Source organism: Numenius arquata, chromosome 7 (genome assembly GCF_964106895.1).
Source record: "Numenius arquata chromosome 7, bNumArq3.hap1.1, whole genome shotgun sequence".
Taxonomy (NCBI): Eukaryota; Metazoa; Chordata; class Aves; order Charadriiformes; family Scolopacidae; genus Numenius; species Numenius arquata.
The window spans coordinates 9,600,788-9,624,974 of record NC_133582.1 but is presented as its reverse complement, the minus strand read 5'-3'; the positions used below and the strand labels follow the sequence as shown (position 1 = coordinate 9,624,974).

The 24,187-nt window shown below is 41.8% G+C and overlaps 1 protein-coding gene across 1 annotated transcript in view; it reads right to left on the bottom strand.

Moving 5' to 3' along the window:
- Nucleotides 1-24,187, bottom strand: part of KLHL32 (kelch like family member 32) — a 122,831-nt gene that overhangs the window by 9,025 nt on the left and 89,619 nt on the right. The window contains exon 8 of the mRNA XM_074150388.1: nucleotides 8,035-8,761. Within this exon, the coding sequence (XP_074006489.1) occupies nucleotides 8,035-8,761 (727 nt within the window). The remainder of the gene's footprint in view (nucleotides 1-8,034; nucleotides 8,762-24,187) is intronic.

Here is a 24,187-nt window from a genome sequence, read left to right as displayed (position 1 = left end):
AGAGGAGGGAATTTCACCTGTCATTACATTTGCTGATGCTCCTCTTTTTGTGAGGACATCCCCTGTTTTGAACAGAAGAGTGGCACAGCTGCTTTCTCTCCTGCTGACTGAGCTGTGGCCCAGTCCTACTGAGGCCGCCGGGTTTTGTTCTGTTAATGTGGCTCCGTGCTGGGGAATCCTCATTTGCCAGCCTCCAGCTGCACCTAGTGCAGCACTTTGGGTCAGAGCCGCGCTGGGATTCTGAAGCAGCTCCCCTACCTCTCACGTGTCATCTTAGGCTGTAGGGTGGGACTGGTGTGCCTTCAAGTTCAGCCAGAAGCTCTGCTCCAGATGTGCACCAGCTGTGCTCCAGCTTCTAATGGGTCATAAGGGTGTGAAATAATAACTGGTCTTTTGGATGGCATTGTACCAGCTGAGTACTGGGAACATTTGGTCCAGAGAACCAGAAGAAATCTAGTCCAAAGCAAAAAAACATGAGCTGTACATGGAGCAGATACAGAGAACTCAGCACCAAAGTTTGATCTGCTGACCTGCGGCTCCTGGGCTGAGCCACTCGCTAACATAGATGTACCCTCTCATCACTCCAAAGTGAAGCCAAGAATCTGATCAATGGATAGCAGAAGCTATGGACAAATCTATTCAAGAATCTTGTCTTCAACCGCAGCAGCAGGAAGGAATTGGGTCTTTTTAGTCTAGAGAAGAGAAGGCTGAGGGGGGATCTGATCGATGCTTATAAATACGTAAAGGGTTGGTGTCAGGAGGATGGGGCCAGTCTTTTTTCAGTGGTGCCCAGTGACAGGACAAGAAGAAATGGGCACAAACTTGAATATAAGAAGTTCCACCAAAACATGAGGAGGAACTTCTTTACTTTGAGGGTGGCAGAGCACTGGAACAGGCTGCCCAGAGAGGCGGTGGAGTCTCCTTCTCTGGAGACATTCCAAACCCACCTGGACAAGTTCCCGTGCAGCCTGCTCTAGGTGGACCTGCTCTGGCAAGGAGGGTTGGACTAGATGATCTCCAGAGGTCCCTTCCAACCCCATGTGATTCTGTGAATAATGCTGTTGCTTGGGTGCATCTCTGCCATCACCAGCCTATACTGGGGTGGCAGCACAAGCTCCCAGCTCAGAGCCGCTTACAGGCTACAAGACAGCCGAGACGAGGTGTAGTCTTTCCAACCTGTTTCCATCACCCTATGCCACACGCTGCCCATCACAGCACCTGTGAAGTACACACGCAAGAACAGGCATTGGAAAGCAATGACTGTTCCCGTGTCTAATCTCACAATCTGTTATTTGTCCCTATTCACAGTGTTAATGCCCGGCAGCCACGTGCACAAAGCAACCCTCCCTAATATCTGTTTTGTAATTTGATTTTCTTTTACATAGTTATTTTCACTCCTAGCGTAATGTTTTAAAATGAGATGTCAGATTAGTATTTGGAAATATAAAAATCATAGTTATTTGGATGATTACGTCCAGAATGTTAAACTACAGGAGATGCATCGGAAACACAACGCTGGGTCTTGTACTTCCCCCATCAGAAAGGACACCTTAATCTGGGGGGAAAGATGTGGAGGAAGAAGAGAAAGAATGGGGGTTGCTTCCTCATAAAATAATGAAATAATCAAATAAGCAAAATTATTTGCCTCTCTTCACAAAGAGCCCCTCACATCGAGTACACGGCTTACATTTTTCCCCTGCAATATTGCTCATCTGTGGTGTTTTATCATTACATTCCCTTCACATACCGCTCTTCACTTTTAGATTAATCTGCCAAAATGAGATGCTAAGGATTTGCATACAGATTTGACTACACAAAAATAGATCTGGAATTAATAACAGTCTCTATATGTTTTAATTTCTTCTAGACTGGAGTACCCTTGCCTCCAGCAGAATTCTTGGCTTTGAAAGTCATCAAGCTGATTTGTCTGCTCTTAGGTTATGATGCCACATGCTGCTACACTGTCCCCTGCAATCAAAGTGCTCGCAGAGATAGATTCCATGCCTTCCTCTAACAAGTATATTTTATAGATTGGCAGTTTTGATCTCCCCTCCCCAGGGGGATAATCTGCATCTTAACAGGTTTCTATAGATACATCTGTCATTAAATATGCCATCTTATATCTGCATCAATTTTCAAACTCAAGTTCCTCCTAACTTTGAAGTGCTATAGCAAAAGTTTAAATTTTTCTGCCAAAATTCAAATTTAACAAGTCTACAATGTCCTCTTGAACTTTTTTTTTTAAATACTCCAGGCAGCTGGGAAAGGGCAAAAGAAGAGCAATACGTCTCTTAAAAAAAAACAGAAAAGGGGAAAAAAAAGTTTAAACAGTACTAAAAATAATACACGCTTTCTCAGAAAAAAAGGGGTAATTGTGAGATAATTTCTTAAGCTTCTCTGCAGTGCTTTCTATGAGGAAAGGAGGAGAAAGGCAGGGAGGCGTTGTAACTACACTTGAAGTATTTAAAAATACAAACCATGCCATTAAATTTGATGTCAAACAACAGCAGCTAACGTGGTACTAACCCATCAGTTAAGTAAAGGGAAAAAAACAAAACGTCTGGCTGGGTAAATGACAGAAAATTTACAGTTTGGTCAGCGCTCACCGGGTTTTTATAAACCAAAAGCAATGATTGCAGTGCTTTGACACGAGCAGCTTGCTTTGAGGGCTAGAGTTTCCAGGAGGTGAGACGCGCTCGCAGGACAAGCTCGTGTCTTTCTTGCTCTTACAGCTGCGAGGACACACTCACGGGAAGCCCAGCGTCCAACCTGGGGACTTACAATGGTTTCACTCTGCCACAATCACTGTTGCTCGCTCCCTTGCGGGTTGTAAACCCTGCTTTTTAAGCCCTCCAAGACCCAGAAGTTCCCAAACCATGCAGCAGTGCCCCTCTACATGGAGAGGTCCTGGAGAAGTCCAAGACCCACCTTGGGAAATATTTGGGTTTGTTAGAGTCCCCCAAACAGTCCACAAACTGCACTGAAAAGCACCTTCAATAAAGACAACTCCAAAAAGGGAAGGGTGGGAGGCGGGAGATTCATCAACATTTTCTCAATAGAAAATTTATAATCCATATTTATAACATGTCCTAGTAAGACCCCCCTATGACTTCAGAAATCTAATCCCATCCAAATCCCCCAGAAAATCTCACAACTCACTCCGAACTCCCCAAGTGCTAGGTTGCACGCACAAATCCCAGTTTGCTGGGAGACGTGTAAAACTACACGTTGGCAAAGAGCTCCCACGTGCATTCCTTCCAGCAAATCCAGGGAATATATAGAAACCTCATGACACGCACCCCAAGGTGCTCTGCTGCTTTAAAATAGAAATCTCTCCCCTCTTACGTATCCGTGTGTTAAACACAAGATAATCCTTCCTCAACATGCAAACCCTTTTGCTTCAGCCAGCCCAGGTGCAGTGAGGACGGCTGAGCTGGAGCATTCCTCCCACCCTAACGAGTTCCCTGGCAGACACCATCAGCAGCTCTAATTAACATCGTTTCACCTCGGATGCAATCCAGCTGCAAACAAGAGGGGCACAAGCCCTAGTTTGTTTGTGGGTTGGTTTGTTTTTTTAAATCATTAAAACCTGATGTTTACATTCAATCTAAGAAGTATCAGTGGCATCAAACCTATAATGTCCATTCTTGAAAGGTGTGAGATCCATTATCTTTATTCAAATATATAATAATCATAATAAAGAAACACTATTTCATATACAGACTAAGACTGGATCACTAAGGCAATTTTTTATGTACTTGTTAAGCTCCTGCTCCCGGTAATTTCTGTGCCAGCTGCACTGCAAAACTTGATTTGGTTAGACACTGTAGATTCCTATTTATTCCAGATCTATTTTTCATAAAACGATTTTATAGGCATTTACTGAGAAAAAAATGTTCTTCTCCTCACAACAAACAGCATACTGATAGTAAGGTAATACTTGTCCCCTCAAACCACTTGCAAACTCAGAATAATTCTCCAAGAGATGTGATCTCCATCATTTCCTTGGTCAAAACCTTCACCGTTAGGGAAAAAATAATGATAACTAAAAAAAAAAGAAACTTGAATTTTGATGAAAAAGCTGGTAAATACGAAGCACCTGTACAGGGTTGGCTTGTTTACCCCCGCCAAGTTGAGTTTCCACGCGTGTCAAGATGTGATTTTAGCTGACAGGCTTAAGGTCAGGCGAGTTGGACCTCTGTGAAACAACAGCATCACACTTGGCTTTGGAGAAGACTTTTCATGTGCTAATCTCCTGAGCACTTGAGAGGGAGGGGAAGCCTCCCCATCCCCAGCTGCAGGTGCAGGAATTGCCCAGAGCTGAACTGCCTGGCAGAGGTTCCCTGCCCTTCTCTGTCCCCGGGGACACCACACCTACACGGGAAGAGGAAGGTCAACAACCAGGTTGAACGCCTATAGAGAAGCAGGTCCCCAGATTTGCAACGCACACGCCACGGAGGATGCAGGGAAAGGAGCATAGTTCAAGTTCTCGCTCTTATGGAAAATATTTCCCCGCTTTTATAGGGAATGATTGTTAGTAATGTTGAACTCCGAAGGGTTTGGTGCGTTTTGTTTCACTCAAATACTTCACTTTTCAAGCATGTGGCATGCAATTCGTTTGTGAAACGGGTCACGGTGTCAGATGTTAACTGGGGCCTGTACGATTCATCTTTCTATAAAATTTCAAAACCATCTGCCCGATGCCGTACTGTCAATACAGAGAACTTATTTTAATGAATTCCCATCTACTTTTTAAAATAAGAAAATAAAGTGCAGGCTGTGAAAAAATAAAAAAAGAAAGACTAGAAAAAAATAACAACACACATATAAAAATATGTTCCACAAAATATGACGCTCAGAAAACTCAAGAGCTGAGCTCACTTGTGCTGACCAGAGGGTCTGACTAGTTCCAGAGCACAGAAGGCTCCTTCTGAGCCTTCTGGCAAGCTAAAAACCCCAAAGGGCTGGTGGCAGCTTAGGAGTCCCTCTGTCACCTGAAACACTGGCCACCCACCTCCCACTGCCAGCGTGTGCTTACAGCACTCTCTTCAACACACTTCCCTTCCCTGCTGCCTTTGCCATGATTTTATGCTCTATTATTTTTTATTCCTTCCCGTATTTGTCCCAAAGGAGCAGCAAAGTAAAGGCGACAATGAATCCCAATAATAATAATAATAATAATAATAATAATAATAGAAACCCCTTAAGTCTAGTCGGCTTTTGATTAGCAAAGCCTTTAGAAGACGAGGGGCTTTAGAAGAGGTGCTGATGCTTTGGCTATGGAGCCAGTAACTGGTCTGTGTGCGGGTCATGTTTTGATGACTCTCCGAAAATACAAGGACTAGAAACTTCTATTATCACTCTTTAATTTATTCGCTTACTAAAAAACCGGGCACATTCTCGTGCCACTACTTGCCAGCTGGTAGTAGCAGACTGAGTTTGAGAGCTCTTGCTGATGACCTGTATTTCCCAGAAAAAGCAGCAGGGATACAGCTCAGAAACATCCCTAACTCAGACTAATTTTTTAATTACTTAATTTTAGGCCACATACTTCAAAATTAGGTTCCCTTCTGCATTACTGATTACTCTTACGCTAACACTTTACATTTGATTATGAACAGTGGATTTTTTTAAACAATAAAACATCTCTCTGTACTATTCCCCTGCCCCTGAATATACACGTATAGCGAGCTACATTCTAGCCCTAAGCAATTAATTAATAATAAAAAGCTAGCTACAGTTATTGCATCTCCATCTACTTTTATTTATAAAATAACTCTATGCAATACACAGAACTCAGACCTCAATCTGTGAGTACATAATTCAGATCAATACCCTACTGAAGTATAGCATAGAATGCTCTCGTAATCCATAATAACCTGTCAGAATCTACCAACTCAAAACTGCTAAGCATTTTCTCAAAAATTAGACAAAATACAGCCCAAAAGTCCTGTCTACCTTATTCCACTGCCAAAACATCACTCCTTACTGTGACTTTACAACAGAAGTTATGTTGGTAGCATTTTCAAATATAAATGGAATAATACTGATAAAAGCTTTGTTGTTTTGCCCAGTTACAGAGTTCATCTAATAGGCTTCCACTTACCTCTTCCCCTCATTCTACAGCTGTATTAGAGGCACATCCTTGAACAGAGTATCACACTGCTTCATTATATAAATGCAGATAGTTTTTAAACATACAGGCAGGCACGCATTTCACTTACATAACTAAGCACATTAATTAATCTTCAGCATAATTTCCCCTTTCCTAGCACATCTGCAAAGATAAAAAGTAATCTTCAACCAGTCCCACATCTGACTTCAAAATCCCTATCAAATACTTCCTTGGGTTTGGGGTTTTTTTTTCAGAAAAAAAAAAACAATTTAGGAAAAAATATTTTTTTTCCATGTACTGGAGCAAGGACTACACTGATGGATGTTTCTAGCACTTTTTCAATGATTTTATATGAATATGCTTAACACAATTTCCTAAAAAGCCCTGGTTTTCATAAATAAGAGACCAACAAATGTAAACCCCAACAGGGAAAAAATTAAAAAAATCAAGACAGAGCAGTAGTAGCATCCACGTATTTGAGTTGCCCATCACAGGCACACCTCTCTTTCCCCTGATGAAATAGGAAAGGTCATGAATAACCAGGGTAATGCTCTGAACATGCCCAGCCGGCCCCCTAAAGCAGAAACCCTGTTTGTGTACCATACCTGTGTCTCCAAGCCCACCACGCGCATACGTCAGGATTAACACACAGCACAAACTTTACAAGATTCCTTTGATGCCAACTGCTGGAGAAAGTGACCCAAAGCACCTGCCAGGGATCTTGGTGATTTTCTGTGTTCTGTCCTGCTTTTATTTTAATGTTGTTATTCATGTTTTCAGTTGTATATGTATAAAACCAGAGACCTGCTACCTCCCCTGCCAATGCTTGGGAATCTATTCCCATAAAACACTTCATCCACTTCGGCAGAAAGATCCATCTGCAAGGAGCTCCGCTAACCTAAATGGCATAATTCGAGAAGCACAGCGAAGGCCTAAGTAACTAACTTAATCTTTCATTCACACACCATCTTTTCACCGAAGCCCATTAAAATCCCCAGAGGTTATCTCCACTGAAGATGGCGATCACTGAACATTTTCCGCAACGGCTGGCCCCATTTACTCATTAACTTCCTTGGTAAATATTACAACTTTATAACATTCCATGACACACTTCTTATTAAAAGGTGGATACTTTTCAGTCAAATCTTCTGCAGACAGCATCGACCTTATTCCAAAGTAACTAATACCAGAAAAGCCGCTATAAAAACTGATGACACTATGTCCTCAACTCCCATCGATGTGCACACGTAAAATAAAAAGTACATCAGAGTGAGTTGCAAATGATATGTTAGTTTATGATTACAAGGCTTATACTTTCATCTATCTGCACCATAAAGCTCCAATTACATCCAGGCTGTCCTGTGCACTTGCTATGGACAGTCAGAGCCACGCGTGACTCCTAACAAAGGTCATCTTGGCCTCTTAAAATATCCTGAGGACCAACTGGGAGCAGTTCATCCACCTGCCTTCAAGCCCTGCATCTACACAAGCCAAAAAGCACTTAATTCTCCATTTCATTATCAGGAATAAACATAGTGGTACCAGATCATCCTACAGAAACAGAGTCTTGATTTTTAAGAAGAACACAGAATTTGCCATCTGAAATTCATCCAAAAAATGCATTATCATTGTGATTCACTGTGATTTATGAATGGTAGCTGGAGGTGGCACATATGATATATACAGCTTGGAAACACAGAGACATATTTAGCAGACAAAAAATACTGTAGAAGATATGTTATGCTCCTATACTTCTAATCAGGCTTGATTGTATGCTTCCGGGCTTAAATTCTTTGAAATACCCATCCCCTAAGACAAAAGTTATCCTGACATATAAACCAAAAAAGATTGATTAGTTTCATCCAAGACAGTATTTTTGTATTTTGTTAGTACCTCAAACTGTGTGTAACGTTTTCTACCTGATATCCAAAGAAGACCATCCACCACATATCCTGCATGGCATGAGAGCGATCGATCAAAGGACTGTACAAAGGTCCACTTGTTCTTCTTGGGGCAATAGCGTTCCACGGTAGGTAACACTTGACGCAATTCATTCCTGCCCCCTACCGCATAGAGGTACTCGTCCACTGCTCCCAGCACAAAGTGTTCCCGACAGTTCTTCATCGGAGCTATCTCAGCCCACGAGTTAGTGCGGGGGTCGTACCGACAGGCAGTTCTCACGGCACAAGTGCGCCCCGTGGAGTGCTCTGCCTCTCCACCAGCTACAAAAAGAAAGTCTCCCATGACAGCAACACAGTGGTGGCTTCTCCCTACAGGCATAGGCGCTAGCTCGCTCCAGTTTGCAATCCCTGCGATATGAACGTTCTCTTGATCTACCGGATTGAAGTACCGCAATTCCTTCACTTTACAGATTTCACGTTTTTTCCCGCCAATAATGTAAAGAGTGTCTGACTGGAAGCGAGGTTTTGTCCTTCTGGTTTGCCAAACCGGCTGTGCATAGACGCTCTGGTGGTAAGCCAAGGCCTCATTAATGAGCGCTGTCGCAGTTTCACTAGCTTGGACAAGAGGATGAGAAAGAGCTACGGTATGCAGTGTATCCACATCCATAAGGCCAAAGCGGACATACTGGAGCAGTTCATCCATGTACTGGTAGCGGCAGTTGTGTTCCAACCACCTCACAGCCAGCTAAAATGGGGGGAAAGGAAGGGAAAAACAAGACACCAATTATTTGTGTACAATTCTCGCAAAATTTGGTCTTTTGAAAACTGTGCTTGCATTCCAAGAAGAGTTAGATACTTGCCTCAGTAGTGATATCACTCAATATAAAAAGTAGTTGTGAATGCATGTGAGTCAACATAAAAGATAGCTACTAAAACTCCCCCCTTAATATACGTAAAAGCTTTGTATTGCACCAGGCCCCCTAAAGAATTTCCACAGCATCATCCGATTGCAATACCGCTACGCAATACTCCTGCTGTGCAAACTGTTAGTGATGCTGCAGGAGACCACGATATCCCAGAATCAAGCTGCTGGAGCAATAATATAAATGTAGGGAGTATGGGATCGCTGGAGACCGTGGGTACACTAGAAAGAAAAGTAAGATTACGGTTAGATGATTAGAAAAGCCTTTTCTCCCCTCCATCTTTCATTCTATTTATGACAAAATATTGAAGGAATGTAACAAAATACATACTGAATCCTTCAACATTTTTGTTTTTCTTCTTCATTTATTTTATTCATAAAGTGGAGAGAGGTGTAAAGGAACCAGAAATTAAGCCAGAGAAGAGAGACACAAAGAAGAGGTTCTGCTGGTTTGGGACTGACAGAAAGCAGGGAGGAAGACACAAACTGCTCAGCAATTGCAGCTGGTATCAACAGCCAAAACTAAACACAGCTTTTAAATTGCATACAGCATTTTGAATCCAACCAGCTCTAAAAAGAGGTTAGGAGGGGCCTAAGCCATTTCAAGGACTGTTGTGTAAGTTATTCTTGAAAACCTCCAGTGATGAAGATCCCTGAAATTCCTCAGGAAAACCATCCCCACGCTCAGCTATCCTCTCAGACACATTTTCCTTTTACCCATGCAGCAGCTCTCAGCCCGTCAGCTCACTGCCTCATTTGCTACCTTTGGGTCTATACTCCAGAGCTCAGGAACCCCCAGACCAACCCTTGAAATCCCCGCTTCATCCATCCATCCATCCAGGATGAAAAGCAGTCTGCTACCTTCCTTTTCTCCTCCACCTCCGATGCATTTCATTATGTGTGTTGCAGTTTCCTCTATGAATGAAAAAGTCTCTCAATCCATCTTGGCTCATGTTTTCTACACCTCTGTTGCTTGGCGCACAGATCTCTTATTGAAAGGAAATGCCCCTCTTTCTTAATGTTTGCTGCTGAAAACTAGATGAAATCTTCCTCTTAAGGCTGTAGTAGCGATGAATAGATTGGAAGGATTACTTCAGTTGCAACAGTCTATGTCCTTCTTGTTTGTACATCACTACACGACGCTGTCAATGCACTATGATACTGCTGATTCATGTTTAAGCTTATGCCCGAGTACTCTTCCCACCTCTTTTTTCTGCAGAACTTCCACAAAGTGTCATTCTCTCTCTGTCATTACTGAACTCTCTACTATTTACTTCAGGCCACTGCTGCAATCTGTTAATCCTAATTATGTTCTCAAAAGTACTTGAAAACCATCCCACCTTCCGACTGTCTGAAAAGATAAACCCCGTGTTATTTTTTTATCCAAGTCACTAACAAAGACACTGACTAGTTCTGGGTGAGGACAGACTCCTCTACTCGAGACTTTGTTTCATCCTGACAAACAACTTCTGGAGCAGAGTTTCTAACTAGTTGTGCGATAACAACATTTTCAACTACAACTTACTGCCCCGTACTGCTCATCGGAATCTCACATGAAGCAGCTGGAAAGAAAAGCTTCTGTCTTACTCCAGGCTCTCGTATACACACGGTATATCAATTTTATTGCTGTTTCTATATTCTGTCAGAGAGGGAAGATGGCAAACCAAAACCACTTTTTATTAAGATTCATTTGAAACACTTTTGCTCCACTGTGCTATTCAACCCCTGTGAAACAAAGAATCAATGACGGGCATCAAAAACTGCAGCAGTAGTTCAGTCGGTTAAATGCTGTACTGAGTTTCAAAATGTGCATTCGCCATACGTATTTAGACTTGTTAGTAAAAAAGGCATTAATTAAATACATTTGAAAGTGTTTATGGGCTTGAAATCTTTGAGCATTATATTCACCTCTCCTAAATCCACCAAATCCACGTGTCAGGTGTCTCCTACTGCGTGGTTTTAGGCAACTCCCTACTCCATGTGTTAGGCCATGTGTGTTATTCCTTAAAGTCTTCAGAGGCACTTGGCCCTTATCAGTGACTAGACACTTGAAACTGAAGTGGAATTCAGGCTATCTTCATCACGATGAAGACACCAACTGAATTCATACCAACTGAATGATGTGCGGGTTGCTATATTGAAAGAGAAGAATTTAGAAAAACTCAATTTTTATCTGTCATCACTTTCATCCAACAGATTTGTTTCTTTTCCTTATAGTTCGTGCCTTCACTCACATCTAAAATGGCATCATGAAGGTACCACTTTTGCTATAATGACAGGTATTACAGACTCTTAAAAGACATGCACCGATGTAATGCAGGTCTTGGTAACCACAAGGCTCTTAAAGAAGTTTAACATTAATGCCTGTTAATATCTTAGAACTTCACCATTTCTCTATCTTTTATTGTCCTCCCTCCCGCCCCCCAATAAATACTGCATAAACACACAAGCAACACTACATACACGCACACCTTTCAAAGACACAGTATCTGCATCCATTTCTGCACATGGGATGTGTGACAATCTGTGGCAGAAGGGCTGGACATCTCCATTACAATAGACTTTCTCTGCTGCATGAAGTTTGGCAAAAGCAACACGGTTCACACTGAGTTTGGTCTGCACTGAGAATATTCCTGGAGTTGTAAAAAACGTTTCCCTGAAACTACTGAAAATGCTTTTCTAAAATCACAGAATTTCTAAACCACCACAACGATGGTGCAAAGAGATACAAAGATCCTGTTGGCACTCATAGGAGACGTACAATCTATTCCTGGTCTTGAACCAAAACTTTCTCCATCCTTTCCTACACTACTTCATCCCCACTCATCTGTCCTGCACCTTTATGAAAACTTTGGATCTTTCCAAATTAGATTTATTGCAACCTCCTTGGGATCCTCTACAGGCTGCACCTAAAGGTATCTTTCCTTCCGACAAGCAACCGCAGCAGCAACGGGGAGGGTAAGGTGAACCATAGGCTGCCTTTCGTGTAGGCTGCTACTGGCTCTTACCAGACTCCACGTCTGAGGTCAGTTTGCAGTGGAGTAGTGCATTTTACTGTATGAATTTAGAAAACAGGGTTAAGAACCCTGCCCATCACTATATCACCTGGATGGTCTGTAGGCACTTGATAATCAGCAGAGAAGCTCTGCTGGGTCTTGGGGAGGCAACCGAGGTCTGGGAATCACACTGTGTTTAGAAGCTCCTGTCCAAATCAGCTCATGCTGAACACGTTGAACACAATTTGACTACAGTATTCTGTGTGACCCACACACAATCTGTGGCACTCCAAGGCAGAAAAAAAGGTCGTAAGAGCTAAAAGCTACAACGTTTTTATCTCCTTGTCTTGCTACTGGTAACAACGACTGTTACTCGATATAATTCATTTTGGGACAATCCTTAAAAAATAACTGCTAGGTATTTATATGTATGTTCATAGAATACAGGACCAACCCCTAAATTGTGACACAAAGCTATGGATCAGGTCATACAGTTTTAGGGACACTCAGAAACTAAGCCTTAGACTTCTACTTTTGTTACGCAGCACACATTGTTACGGTGCTCTCTAGCAGAACATGGTGTCTCACCCTAGGGAGTCATGGAAGAAAATCGAGTTATCTGTGTGGGTGATCAGATATTCTAGTTACTGGGTGGTTTGGCAGCTATTGGAAGGCTGGAGAAGTTCAAAAGAAAGGAAATTAAGCTCCCAAACAAGTCTTTTGCTTGTAGTAGAAATAGTCACTGATAGACTATAATATACTTCTAAATTTCCTTCAGTGTAAAGGTGGCAAATATAACTCTCGTCAACATATGGCAGAAGCACAAGCTTCCGTGAAGCATATCAGCAAACGTCTGTGTATTTATCAACGCAAGTTCCACCACCTTTGCTCAGTTTTTGTTTAATCCAGACTTAGAAACGTGGTGCCTGTACATTAACTCCAAAATTCACCCTGACTATACACTAATTATAGCGCCTATTTTTCAGTCTCTCTGGCAGTAGCGATTAGCAACTATAATCAGTATTGGCAAAATAAACTCAAAGCCATTATACACCTTATGACACTGCAAGGAAAGACACTCAGACTTCTCTAAGGAGATACCGACAGCTCTTGAAATTACAACTGTGTTTAAAACGCAAACAAGTAAGCAAGCAAAAACAAAGAGACCAGCCACAATTTTGAGTTTTAAAATATTTGTATCACTGCTAAATAATTTACAAAAATAAGGAAAGACTCCTACTCCTATGCCATACAGGCAAATTCTGTTTAAACTGCTAGAAGCTTCTTTTCTATTAATTTTAATGTATGAGTGTGTGAGAAACGGAAGCTACAGCCTAGTCCCTATATCAACTTTAATAAATAATATATTTTGCCATATTCATCTTCTAAACTAAGTAAATGACAAAAGTAGACACTCAGAAGGACAAGATTTTCAAACCGGATGAATTCTCTCATTCTAAAGCCTTAACCCAAAGGATTTCTCCTCTCCAAGGTTACATTATTTGATTTAGCAATGGAGTACATTCTCAAAACAGCAGAAAACAGATGGAAAAATACACTGTGGCACAGTTGGAGCATACATCTAAACACACCTGTGTGTTGGATTGTGATTTCATTGCTTTTCCAACGGCTGCTGCTGCTTCCAGCATGATGCTTCAACAGTCCCAACCCACACAGCCTCAGAGCGCAGCCTGCCCTTCCCTGCTGTTAATGGTGCATGTACCACAGCCAGAGAGGGCACGGAGACAGCGAGGTTAAAGCTGAATTAAAGAGTTTCATCCCTGCTGAAGATAAGCCTGCAATACGTAGTTACCTGGTCTCTTGGGCTGCCAGCTATCCCGGGAAGCAAGAGAGCCTGGCGCCCTGTCCTTGCCCGTTCAGCGTTCCCCTGCGATCCTCCTCATGCCACTCTGCTGGGAAACGCTCCAGACCTTCGCCTGACACCACAGCAAGTTCTCTAGCCAGAAAAACCAAGCTACTTTATGAGTGCAAAAGCTTAAGATACTCATTAGACCCAGGTTCACTTGGAAACTACTTTAAGTCACAAAGTCGGCGTCAGGAAAAGTTTATATCCACAGCGCTCCAAGAGAGAAAACGCTCCTCTGAGCCTCTACTCCATGAAAGTCATCTTGGCCTGGTCTTTAGTAGATGTATGCATGTTATAGCCACACAGACTGCACGGGAATTATGCTGGCTTATACCACCTAAAATCTCTAATAACTGAGATGGAGCCAAAAAGTGACAGTGGTGGAAAAAAATGAGGCGTTTGGAGGGTGGAGGTTTTTTTCGCAACAACAAATACAAGGAAACATTAAATTTTATAAGGTTTTGAAACAACGAATTCACGTTGTCTCATTAAAACAAATGGAAATCTTAAATACAATAACATAGTGAACATTCTCATTTTAGGAGAAACGACAATTTTAAATATGTAGAAGTGGAGGGAAGTATTTTCCTGGACTGATATCAGATATATTCAACATAAATTATCAGATTTCTATGTGACAATCTGATGATGATATATACCAGGGAAAAAGAACCAAAAACCTCTTCTTTTAACACAAATCTGACCTGAGCAGTCCTTCTGTTGCTTAAGTAAAAATGTTATGCCAGAAAAAAAAATCAAACCAATATCTTTGTATCGTTAGCATATTGGACAGTGCTATAGATCTGCTCCTATTGATTGATGAGCCAAAAGGAGTCACGGAAGCAGCACAGTTACTATAGCAATCATTTTAAGGCACTGAGGGAACTTCAAAAAAGCAAAACTTGGAGTTTACTAGTTCAGGGGTTTGAGTTCACTAAAAGTAATATTTTGGCTATAAACTTGCATGTGATTTAGCCTCTCCCTGGAGTTTACCCAACTCAGGAAGCCTCAGGCATTCCAGGTGGGAACCTCTTGCCTAAAAACCACTGTCTGTCTCAGTTATCACTTGGCTCTTCAAATCTCAAGTCCAGGAGCAGAATCCATGGATAAACCAGGACATTTACTAAAACTCCGAAACAAAGTCCACTGAAGGCTATGGAGAAACTTCCATTTTTAAAAATGAACAGAGATTTCCAGAGGGCCTGAATTTGGATCTCTAAAGGGTCTCAGCCCTTCTCCCTCCAGACACTACAAAGGACAAAACCTGGAGGGTCTGGGATATCAATGTGAGCATTTTATTTAAGTGAGGTGAACCACATGGGACCGTATCACCCATTTAAGGATAAAAATATATGGGTGAAGAATTGTTTCTGGAAAAAATCCAAACAAACCACCAAACGCAACTTTTTTAAAGCCAGGAGTTGCATCTGAATATTGTTAAAAATTAGTACCTAACGATGTAACACAGCCTCCAGACTCGCTTTGCAATTGTATCAATCAGGTACTACCTTAGAGGTGTGGGCAGCATAGAAAATGAGTGGCTCCAACTTAGATGCCAGAGAGCCTTAGAAGATAGACATCTTCTTCTTTTTATTTTGAATTAAAAATGTGCATAAAAATAAGACTGTAATGAGCTGCATGTAGAACAATCAAAATTATGAGATATTTGCATTTCTTTTGCACCTTGAGCCAAACAACTACAAAATTATGCATAGGATTCTCTCAATCTGAACACAGTAAATATTAATAATCTCTGAATCAGCAATGAAATGCCTTTTGCCCCTGAACCTTGAAGAGAGACTTTCCAACTCAAGAAGTTGTAGTACAGTGACTGAGACCACATTTACAAGGCGCGAGGCTGAAGCGTATGCATGTAGCCTGTGAAAATAAAGCTGTGCCATCCCCCCCCCCCCTCTTTACACAGAGGCATTTTAAAATTACCAGTTTGTCAGTTTTACAAATGTGTGTCTCTGTAAGCAGCCCCCTGTGTGGCGCTGCCTTAGCAAGCAGGCACGCTTTCATTTGCGCATCCGGCTTTTACAATCAGAATTAAAACATTTGCTCTGTTCGGGGTGAGTTGATAAACAGGGATTTTAAAATTTTTCTTTTTTTCCCCCTCCAACTTGAAAAATGAAAGAAAAATGTTCCTCTAGATGTATTATGCCTTTGGGCTCCATTTGAGGGAAGGGAAAAAAGACAGAGAAAGCTACTGTGAAGGTCACAGAGAGAAAGAACTTCCTCAGGGCACAGAATAAATTAAATCCCAAGGAAAAAATAAAATGTGATTTCCAGAGTGTGAGGCACAAACTCAAAATGACAATGATTGACAGCCAAACTATATCCGTGCAATATCGAAGACTGCACGTTCTCATTTACCTCAGTGTAGCCAGCAAGCGCCCATTAAACATCCGTCTGATGCCCAAATTAACCTTCTTGGCAAACTGAAAGAGGCACAAACTATCATAATCAACCTTTCATTATCACAGCAGCCTCTAGTTAAAGGGTCAGAATAATTGTGCCATCAGAGCCCTGATTGTTTTCAATCAACAGACGACTGGAGTGACAGCTCAGTGATGGAGTAGTTTGATGAAACCGCACCAGGCCTAATCAGAGCAGATGAAAGGAAGGCATGATTGGTGCAAATGAACAGTCGTGCCTCTCTTTTTCATTTACAATCTGAAATTACTCTTAAATTTACAGGGTTTTTTCTCCCTTATGAGTACCTCTGAAAGAATGTTTGACTTATTATGAGTTCTGACAGTGCAGAGTTATAAAACACAGGTAGGGTTTTCAGCCCAGGATTTAAGTGGGTATTCAGCATAATTTTAACAAATTCACTCTCGAAAAGCACAAAATGACTAAAGACTTCCAATGACCTAACCTTTCAGTGCTGTTTGATTAGCAGAACAATTTATCCCGGCTCACATTCTTCATGATAAGAGAAGACAAAAAAAAAAAAAAAAAATGGGCAAGGATCTCTCGCAAATGTTTTCTCTTAGCCAATATATTTATTGCATTATTGCTCTCCTGTTCATCCTCTCACACACACAAAAGAAAAAAAATTAAAGAACACTGCATTAATAACCCTTTTCCTCTTAGAATGAATAATGGAATCTAAGCAAGGGATTGTTTGGAGATGAAAGCAGAGACCAATTATCATGCCGCTGACAGCATTAATATTTAGTTTTCTGGTGGGTTGGGTTGCTCATTCCCACATTCTAAAAGATGGGAAATGAACTGATCCCACTAGGTGTTTCTCACCTTACTCGTCGGCACAGAAACGGGTGCCTCACAAATGAAAAGAAAAAAATAGGAAAAAAAAAAAAAAAGAAGAAAAATTGGGGTCATCTTAGGCAAAATTTGCAAAGAATGGAAGATTCACGTTTCCTGCACCTCCTCAGCTACAGCTTGCTTCCCCTCCCAGCCTCACCCAGCTCCGGCCTCACGGCTTCCCGTCCTCACAACTGCGCTGTTAAGGAAGGTGAGGTAAATCAAAAGAAGCTCTTTGTACCTCTGAAGGCAGCAAGTATTTCAAGTGACAAGCGGTGAATCTTTTGTTCTGTGATCTTGGTCATCACGAGATGTTCTCTAGTCTGTCAAGCATCACAAAATGCCTACAAACGTTCAGGTAGGCCAGCATACCAAAACAAAAAAGCAGCTTAGAAGCAAAGATTAATGTTTGCCTGAAGGGGGAGTGGATAGAGAAGACTGATCCAAACACCAAAGGCTTTTAAGAAATTCTGTTTCCTGTACCTTTTCCTCACACTAGAGAATGGAAGCTTTAATTCTTTAAAAGTTTGGGGCTGTAAGCAGAACATACAGCTAAGTGACAAACACACAAGTGTCCCCAGCTGAAGAAGCCGTGAGTAGGCTTGCACATCCTTGCTGACGCAGAAAGTGCCATTTTCACTTGTTCCCGTTTCACTTTAATTTATTGAAGTTTCCTGTTGGCGTAAGTAGCTTGACAGGAGCAGGCTCTCTGGTGCTTTTGCTCTGTGTAGTGAGGAGTCTTACTACCCTCAGATAGCATGAAGGCTCCAACCCAGCCCAATTAAGGAATATCTATTAGCTCCAAGTCCTAGATAAAAGAAGCACAACAGAAGTTTCCTAGTCTGCCAGTGACAAGTACTTCCCCCTCCAGTGCTTCCACTCAGCTGACAGCCGAGTTCCACCTTTCCTCCTCCTTCAAATATTACAATGCCCAACCTTTTCCAAGTATAAAGGCACTGTTTACAATATGCATATGGATTTAGTGAACTCTTGGGAATGACCCCAAAATATTCCTAATGCACCAATGGAGAAGGGAAGTAACAGTTTGGGAAGTTGTCACTACGTGTTTTGTTTGTTGGATGGACCAGAGGGAAGGCTCAGAAGCAAACATGCCTCTCTCTATAGAAATAGCAAACAAATAGCAAAGTCTCACATTCACATTTCCCTACCACAAGGATCATACCACATTTTCAAGGATGTTTTCGTTCTGCTATTTGTCCCCAACTCCTGCCCAGCCATCCCCACACTAGTGCTGGACCCCTGCTTCAGCAGTGGCACTGGCTTTGTGTACAAGGGGGCCCCCGAAGAGCGTTCCCAAATAGGACTCTGAGAGCAGAGCTGGCAGGAAAGACAAAAAATGTGCATCCTTCCAGACCCAACCATAATCACTGCCATCTACTCACAGACCCACACCTTCACAGCCGGACAGGGATTGGAGGACTGAGGGATAGGACAGTAGGTTCACGCAATAGAGAGGGAGCCAAATATAAGCGCTACGGCTTCAAGAAATACATGGCCCAAAAGGAATATTAGAGAACCCCAAGGTTCATTAGATCTGGAGAGGGAAAAGACTTGTTAATGTATGTCCCCCTGACCTCTTATCAGTCTGCAAAAGCTGCAGTGGATTCGCCCAGAGAACTACTTTAGTAAGCTCTTGGTCTGCTAAATAAGAAATACTATACCTCTGGGTTAGCGTTTTGCTGGTTTGGGACCTACGTGAAGTCAAGAGGATAACCTGCAGCTTTCAGAACACCAGCCTGCAGTCTGTGAGCCACTTTCCAAGAGGCAGAAATTTGATTTTGATCTTTCAGCACTGAATAACACGCAGCAAGCAGAGCTGTTGGCCAAAGTCTGTCTAGCAGCACAAATGATGCATTTCATGATATGATACTGTGATTAAGGTAGGGGTACATAATGCAGCTGCATTAATAGCAAACATTTATCAAAATTAATGGCATTAAAGTGAATCACAATGAATTAAAAATATTTCTCATTTTTTCCCCAAATACTGATAAGATCTATCTTCTCAAAACATTTAAGCTGTAAAGCATCAATCACCAGTTGCCTGATTTCCTCACAGGGCTGCTAGACAAAAATATTGTCCTGCAGAGTCTTCAACAGGTAGAAGGAGGGATACATAACCTACATGGCAGATTTCTTAGTCATAATTAAACAGCTCCATTAGTAACAGCTGTATCTACATCTTCAAAATTTTCAGTACACGTTTCCACACCACATCTTTGTGAGGAAGGGAGGAATTATTTATCCCAAACTCCCCACCACCCAAATACGGACCCCTGCATTCTGTCCCGTGCATTACCACGAGCTTCCTTCCTCCCTGGTGCTGCATAATGATACTGGCCTTCACAGAAAGGCCATTATTTTATTAAAAAGGTTGAGAGAGAGACAGTATCTGTTCCAGCTTTTTTTACATATGTTTCCATTTTCACATAGGAAAAAATGTCAATTGTATAACAACAATTAAGAATAGAATGCATACTTTTCAAAATTGTATTCACTTCTTTTACACACTTTATCCAATATATTTATTTTACCATTTCTTATATTTACTGGAAACAAGACTAGACAGAAGCCTACCTAGAAGTCATTGACCAACCTGAATAAAAGTATTTCATCTTTTTAGACTTCCAATAAAATAACTGCAATCAAAAATCAGCTTTACAGAAGGCTAGCTGAACTACATTAATACATAACATTATATATGGTAATGAATCATATTATATTAAAGCAAAGAGTTGCTATAATGGAAAAACTAAACTTTTCATCTCCTCAAGCTCGAAGTGAAGTAAGGTAGGGACAGAAGGTAAACTCTCAGCTGTTGTAAATTATCACAGCTCATGGAAGTTTGCCATTTTACACCTTCTGGGGAATCTGAACTTCAAAATTATATAGCACTTTCCTTCCAAGTATCTCAAAGCAATTTATAAGCAGTAAAACTTGAGCTGCTTTGAGAGAAGTGCATATTTCAACCATTTTCCTAACACAGGAACTAAGAGAGAGAAAAATTAAGCGATATGAGAGAAGATAGCAATGGTACAGCTGACACATAATCAAAATCTTCTGTCCCCTTAACCTGCCCACAACTGAGTCTCTTTACCCCACTACCGAAGTTCTGTGGAGTTTTTTGTGCTCCACACCACAGAATGAAACCTGGTGAGATGCAGCTATCTGAAACTGAGGACAAAACGGATCCCTAAATATCATCTGACAAAACCATTTGAGATATTTTTGCAGCTGAAAAGCACATCTCCATACAGGCAACAAAATGCTGCATTCTTTCTTAACCCCCTGGGAGCAACAAAGACACAACTATCCCGTAGTGTGCTTCAAGAGAAGTGCGTTCTTGTGGGATCAAGTCCTCAAACCATGGAGTAGTTTCCTCTACATTTACTTGGAGCTTCTCTACAAAGGCAGATCTACAAGTGCTTCTTGCACCTAACTCATTCTTCTGCTGTGATGGAAGGAACAAGCAAGGCCCAGTGTAGCCCCCAGCAATGACACTCCATATGTACAGCTGTGTGTGTTTAAAGCCTGTATGAGCTCACGTGTAGTCCTTATGGCAACAGACTTTACAGCTACCCCGCTACTGACAACCACTCTATTTTCCCCTGCACTGCAATGACTATCACACCTGGAAGTGTACACAAATACAATAAATGAGCTGGGATTGATCACACTGGAAAGGCTCTACTTACTCCTGCAATCAAAGTAAATTTTGTTTTAGCAAGATCATCAGAAAGGGGGGTGGGGGGGGAACAATCTATCGAGAGCAAAGCCAAGCAATAAAACCAAACCCAAAATATGGAATCCAGACACAGAACATCACCTTTTCCTTTAAAACAGGTCCAGCCATAAAGTTAATTAGAAAAGACAAGCAAGCCTCCCCATCATAAACATTACTAAAATGTACCTTCATAGGTGCCTAAAACCTGGGGACCCTAATAGATCTGCCTCTCTTCAACAGCACGATCGAATGGCGTGAAGGTCTTGGGTAATAACTTCTTCCTGTCCATTTTCTAACGCATTAAAAATGCTCAAGTTTGGACCCTCCATCATTTGTCGTGATGGTAAAACCAACATTGCTGGGTGCTTCACCTCTGGTAAGTTGTCCTGAAGTTGCCATGAACAGAAGCTTATCTCTTCAGAAACACAGCTGTCTAACTAGGACTCTTAGCTGTAATTTGATTTCAGTTTAAGGAGATCAAATTTCACAATAGAATTTCTCTTGTCTCAAACAGGGTGAGGACAGAGCACTGGGAGGCGGCAGAAGAGGATCACCCACACACACCCCCCAGCCAGCAGCCAGCATTTCAAAATCTAGAATTGCTCATTTTCATTTTTAGAGGAAACATTCAGGCTGACATCAAATGCAACGAAACTTTACAGAGCCACATTTAGCATTAAAATAAGTTGCTGGTACATAATTATAAGTGGAAAGGACAATCTTTCACCATCCGATACACATTGGTTTTATTCCTATTTCTCTCTTGTTATTTTTTCCCTTGAAATATGTTTTAGAAGTATAGTGGCTCTCTATGGAGACAGGAATCTACAGGCTTTCATCAGTAAAAATTGTTAGAGAATGAAATAGGCAAAAAATCGACAAAATTCTATATAAATGCAATTCAGCTCTGTGAAAATTAGTCTAAATGGTTCTTGAATGTAGAAAGATTCCTATTCCTTTCTTCCCTATTGTTAGGGTATAATTTTCTACGGATTTAATAGGCAAATCCACCAAATCACATAAAAATGTATCATTTTCTATAATAATCTTGACAACAGCTATACAGAACTTGTATGTCATTAATATCTTAGGTCGCACACAAAAAAGAACATCAAAGTATATACTTTCCTTCGTTGGTTTATATATATGTATGCTCTCAACATGCCATGTTACTACAAAATCACCAAGGTCAATTTTTCTGAGTGAAATCACCAGGTGGTTTTGCTTTTTTTTACCCAGTGATATCACCAGCACCTTCACTACAAGAACGTTATTTAGGTTTTGTTCTGCTTCACTATTTTAATGAACCCACTAAGCCCTCTGACAAGGATGGAGTGGGCTTACCCACCGGGTCTCACAGCCAAAAGCTGAGTGTCCCCTACTTTCTACCAGCCTCTTTACTCCCACAGTTACCAAACACTAGCCACTAAAGTCCACGTTACGCAGTAGTGAGCCTGATCCTTCAGCTCCAAAGCGCTGCTGGAACCCCATTTTAACACAAACAAGCCCACTAATACCAACTGTGGGAACATTTAGACCTTTTCCTGTCAGCAGACAATTTCCTTCTGCTTTCTCAAATCCCAGGAAGAACGTGCCTCAGAGGACAGCATGACAACAACAACAAAGTTACATATGTATTTTAGGAGTTGGTATTTCTTTTGGCTGGCTTTTCACAATGGGGTATTTTTCCCCATTGCTTTTTTAGATACAAAAACCCCAAGCAGGTACACTAGCAGGAGCTCACTCAGCTTTTTCGAGAACAGAATAACTTCCCTTTTAATCAAATCACATCTTCGTAATGATGTCAATTTTACTGAATTTAATCCCTACATGACGGGCTTCAGATTAACACGAGACTCATATTTTTAAGTGATGAGTTAATTTTTCAAAATCAACTAATTGTTCTAAGAATGTTACTTCTTTTAGAAAGTGACTTAAGCACTTAGAGCCACGTTTGTAAATGCATTTAAGATCCTAAATGCATCTCATGAATTGAGAATGTCAGAGCTTCCCTACTACAAAATTAAAACAAACATAAATTTATTATTTAAACCAACTAAATCACATCTGAAGCAAACTGGCACAACTGCAACTGCTAAAAGGTGAACCTCATAAAATTCAGACCTATACGGTTTTCACGGGAACGTTAAAATAAGATCCACCCTAAAGGAGCAGTTTGAAAGCTTTTCAGCACAGATTCTCACTTCAGAGACTGTGATCTTTCCATCTGTCATTACTATCCCACATAGACCTCTAGCTTAGAAGCCACTTCACAGTGAGGCTTCTTAAGATCTTTTTGACAAATGTATTCATCATAATTTCTTCCATCTCCAAGGGAGTCCCAAGGTGATCAAAGGAGTATAAGGACCCCTTTATTACGTGGCAACAAAACCCCCAGCTCTGCAGCTCACTCACACATTCAGAAGCTGCTAAGGGTCTCCCTGTTGAGTAAGCAAGGCCGTGCAGGTATGTCACTGCTTTTCATCTCCTTGCCTCCTCACCCTCCTGGAGCCACTGGTGTCCTGGTCCTGGGGTAGGAAAGGAGGATAAGTGACCAGCATGGCTAAGTCGAGACCTACTGGTCAAACTAAAGGGCAAGAAAGAGATTCAGAGGCAGTGGAAGCAGGGACAGGTATCCTGGGAAGAGTATAGGAATGCTGCCCGGTTGTGTAGGGATGGGGTCATGAAGGCCAAGGTACAGCTGGAGCTGAACTTGGCAAGGGATGCAAAGAATATTAAGGGCTTCTACAGGTACGTCAGCCAGAAAAGGAAGGTCAAAGAAAGAGTAAACCCCGTGGTGAGCAAGACTGGCAAACTGGTAACAACGGATGGGGAGAAAGCTGAGGTACTCAACAACATTTTTTGCCTCAGTCTTCACTAGCAACTTCTCTCCCTGCACATCCTGAGTGGGTGTGGAACCTGCTCCACACCTGGGCTAGGGCAACCCCCAGTATCGGTACAGGCTGAGAGGTGAAGGCTGGAGAGCAGCCCTGCCAAGAAGGACTTGGGGTGCAGGTGGATGAAAAGCTGAACATGAGCCAACAATGTGCGCTGGCAGCCCAGAAAGCCAACCATACTGTGGGCTGCATCAAAAGCAGCGTGGCCAGCAAGTTGAGGGAGGTGATTCTACCCCTCTACTCCGCTCTCGTGAGACCCCACCTGGGTACTGCATCCAGCTCTGGAGTCCTCAGCACAGGAAAGACATGGACCTGTTGGAGGCGGGTCCAGAGGAGAGCCACAAAATGATCAGAGGGATGGAGCACCTCTCCTATGAGGACAAGCTGGGAGAGTTGGGGTTGTACAGTCTGGAGAACAGAAGGTTCCAGGGAGACGTTATTGTGGTCTTTCAGTACTTAAAGGGGGCTTATAAG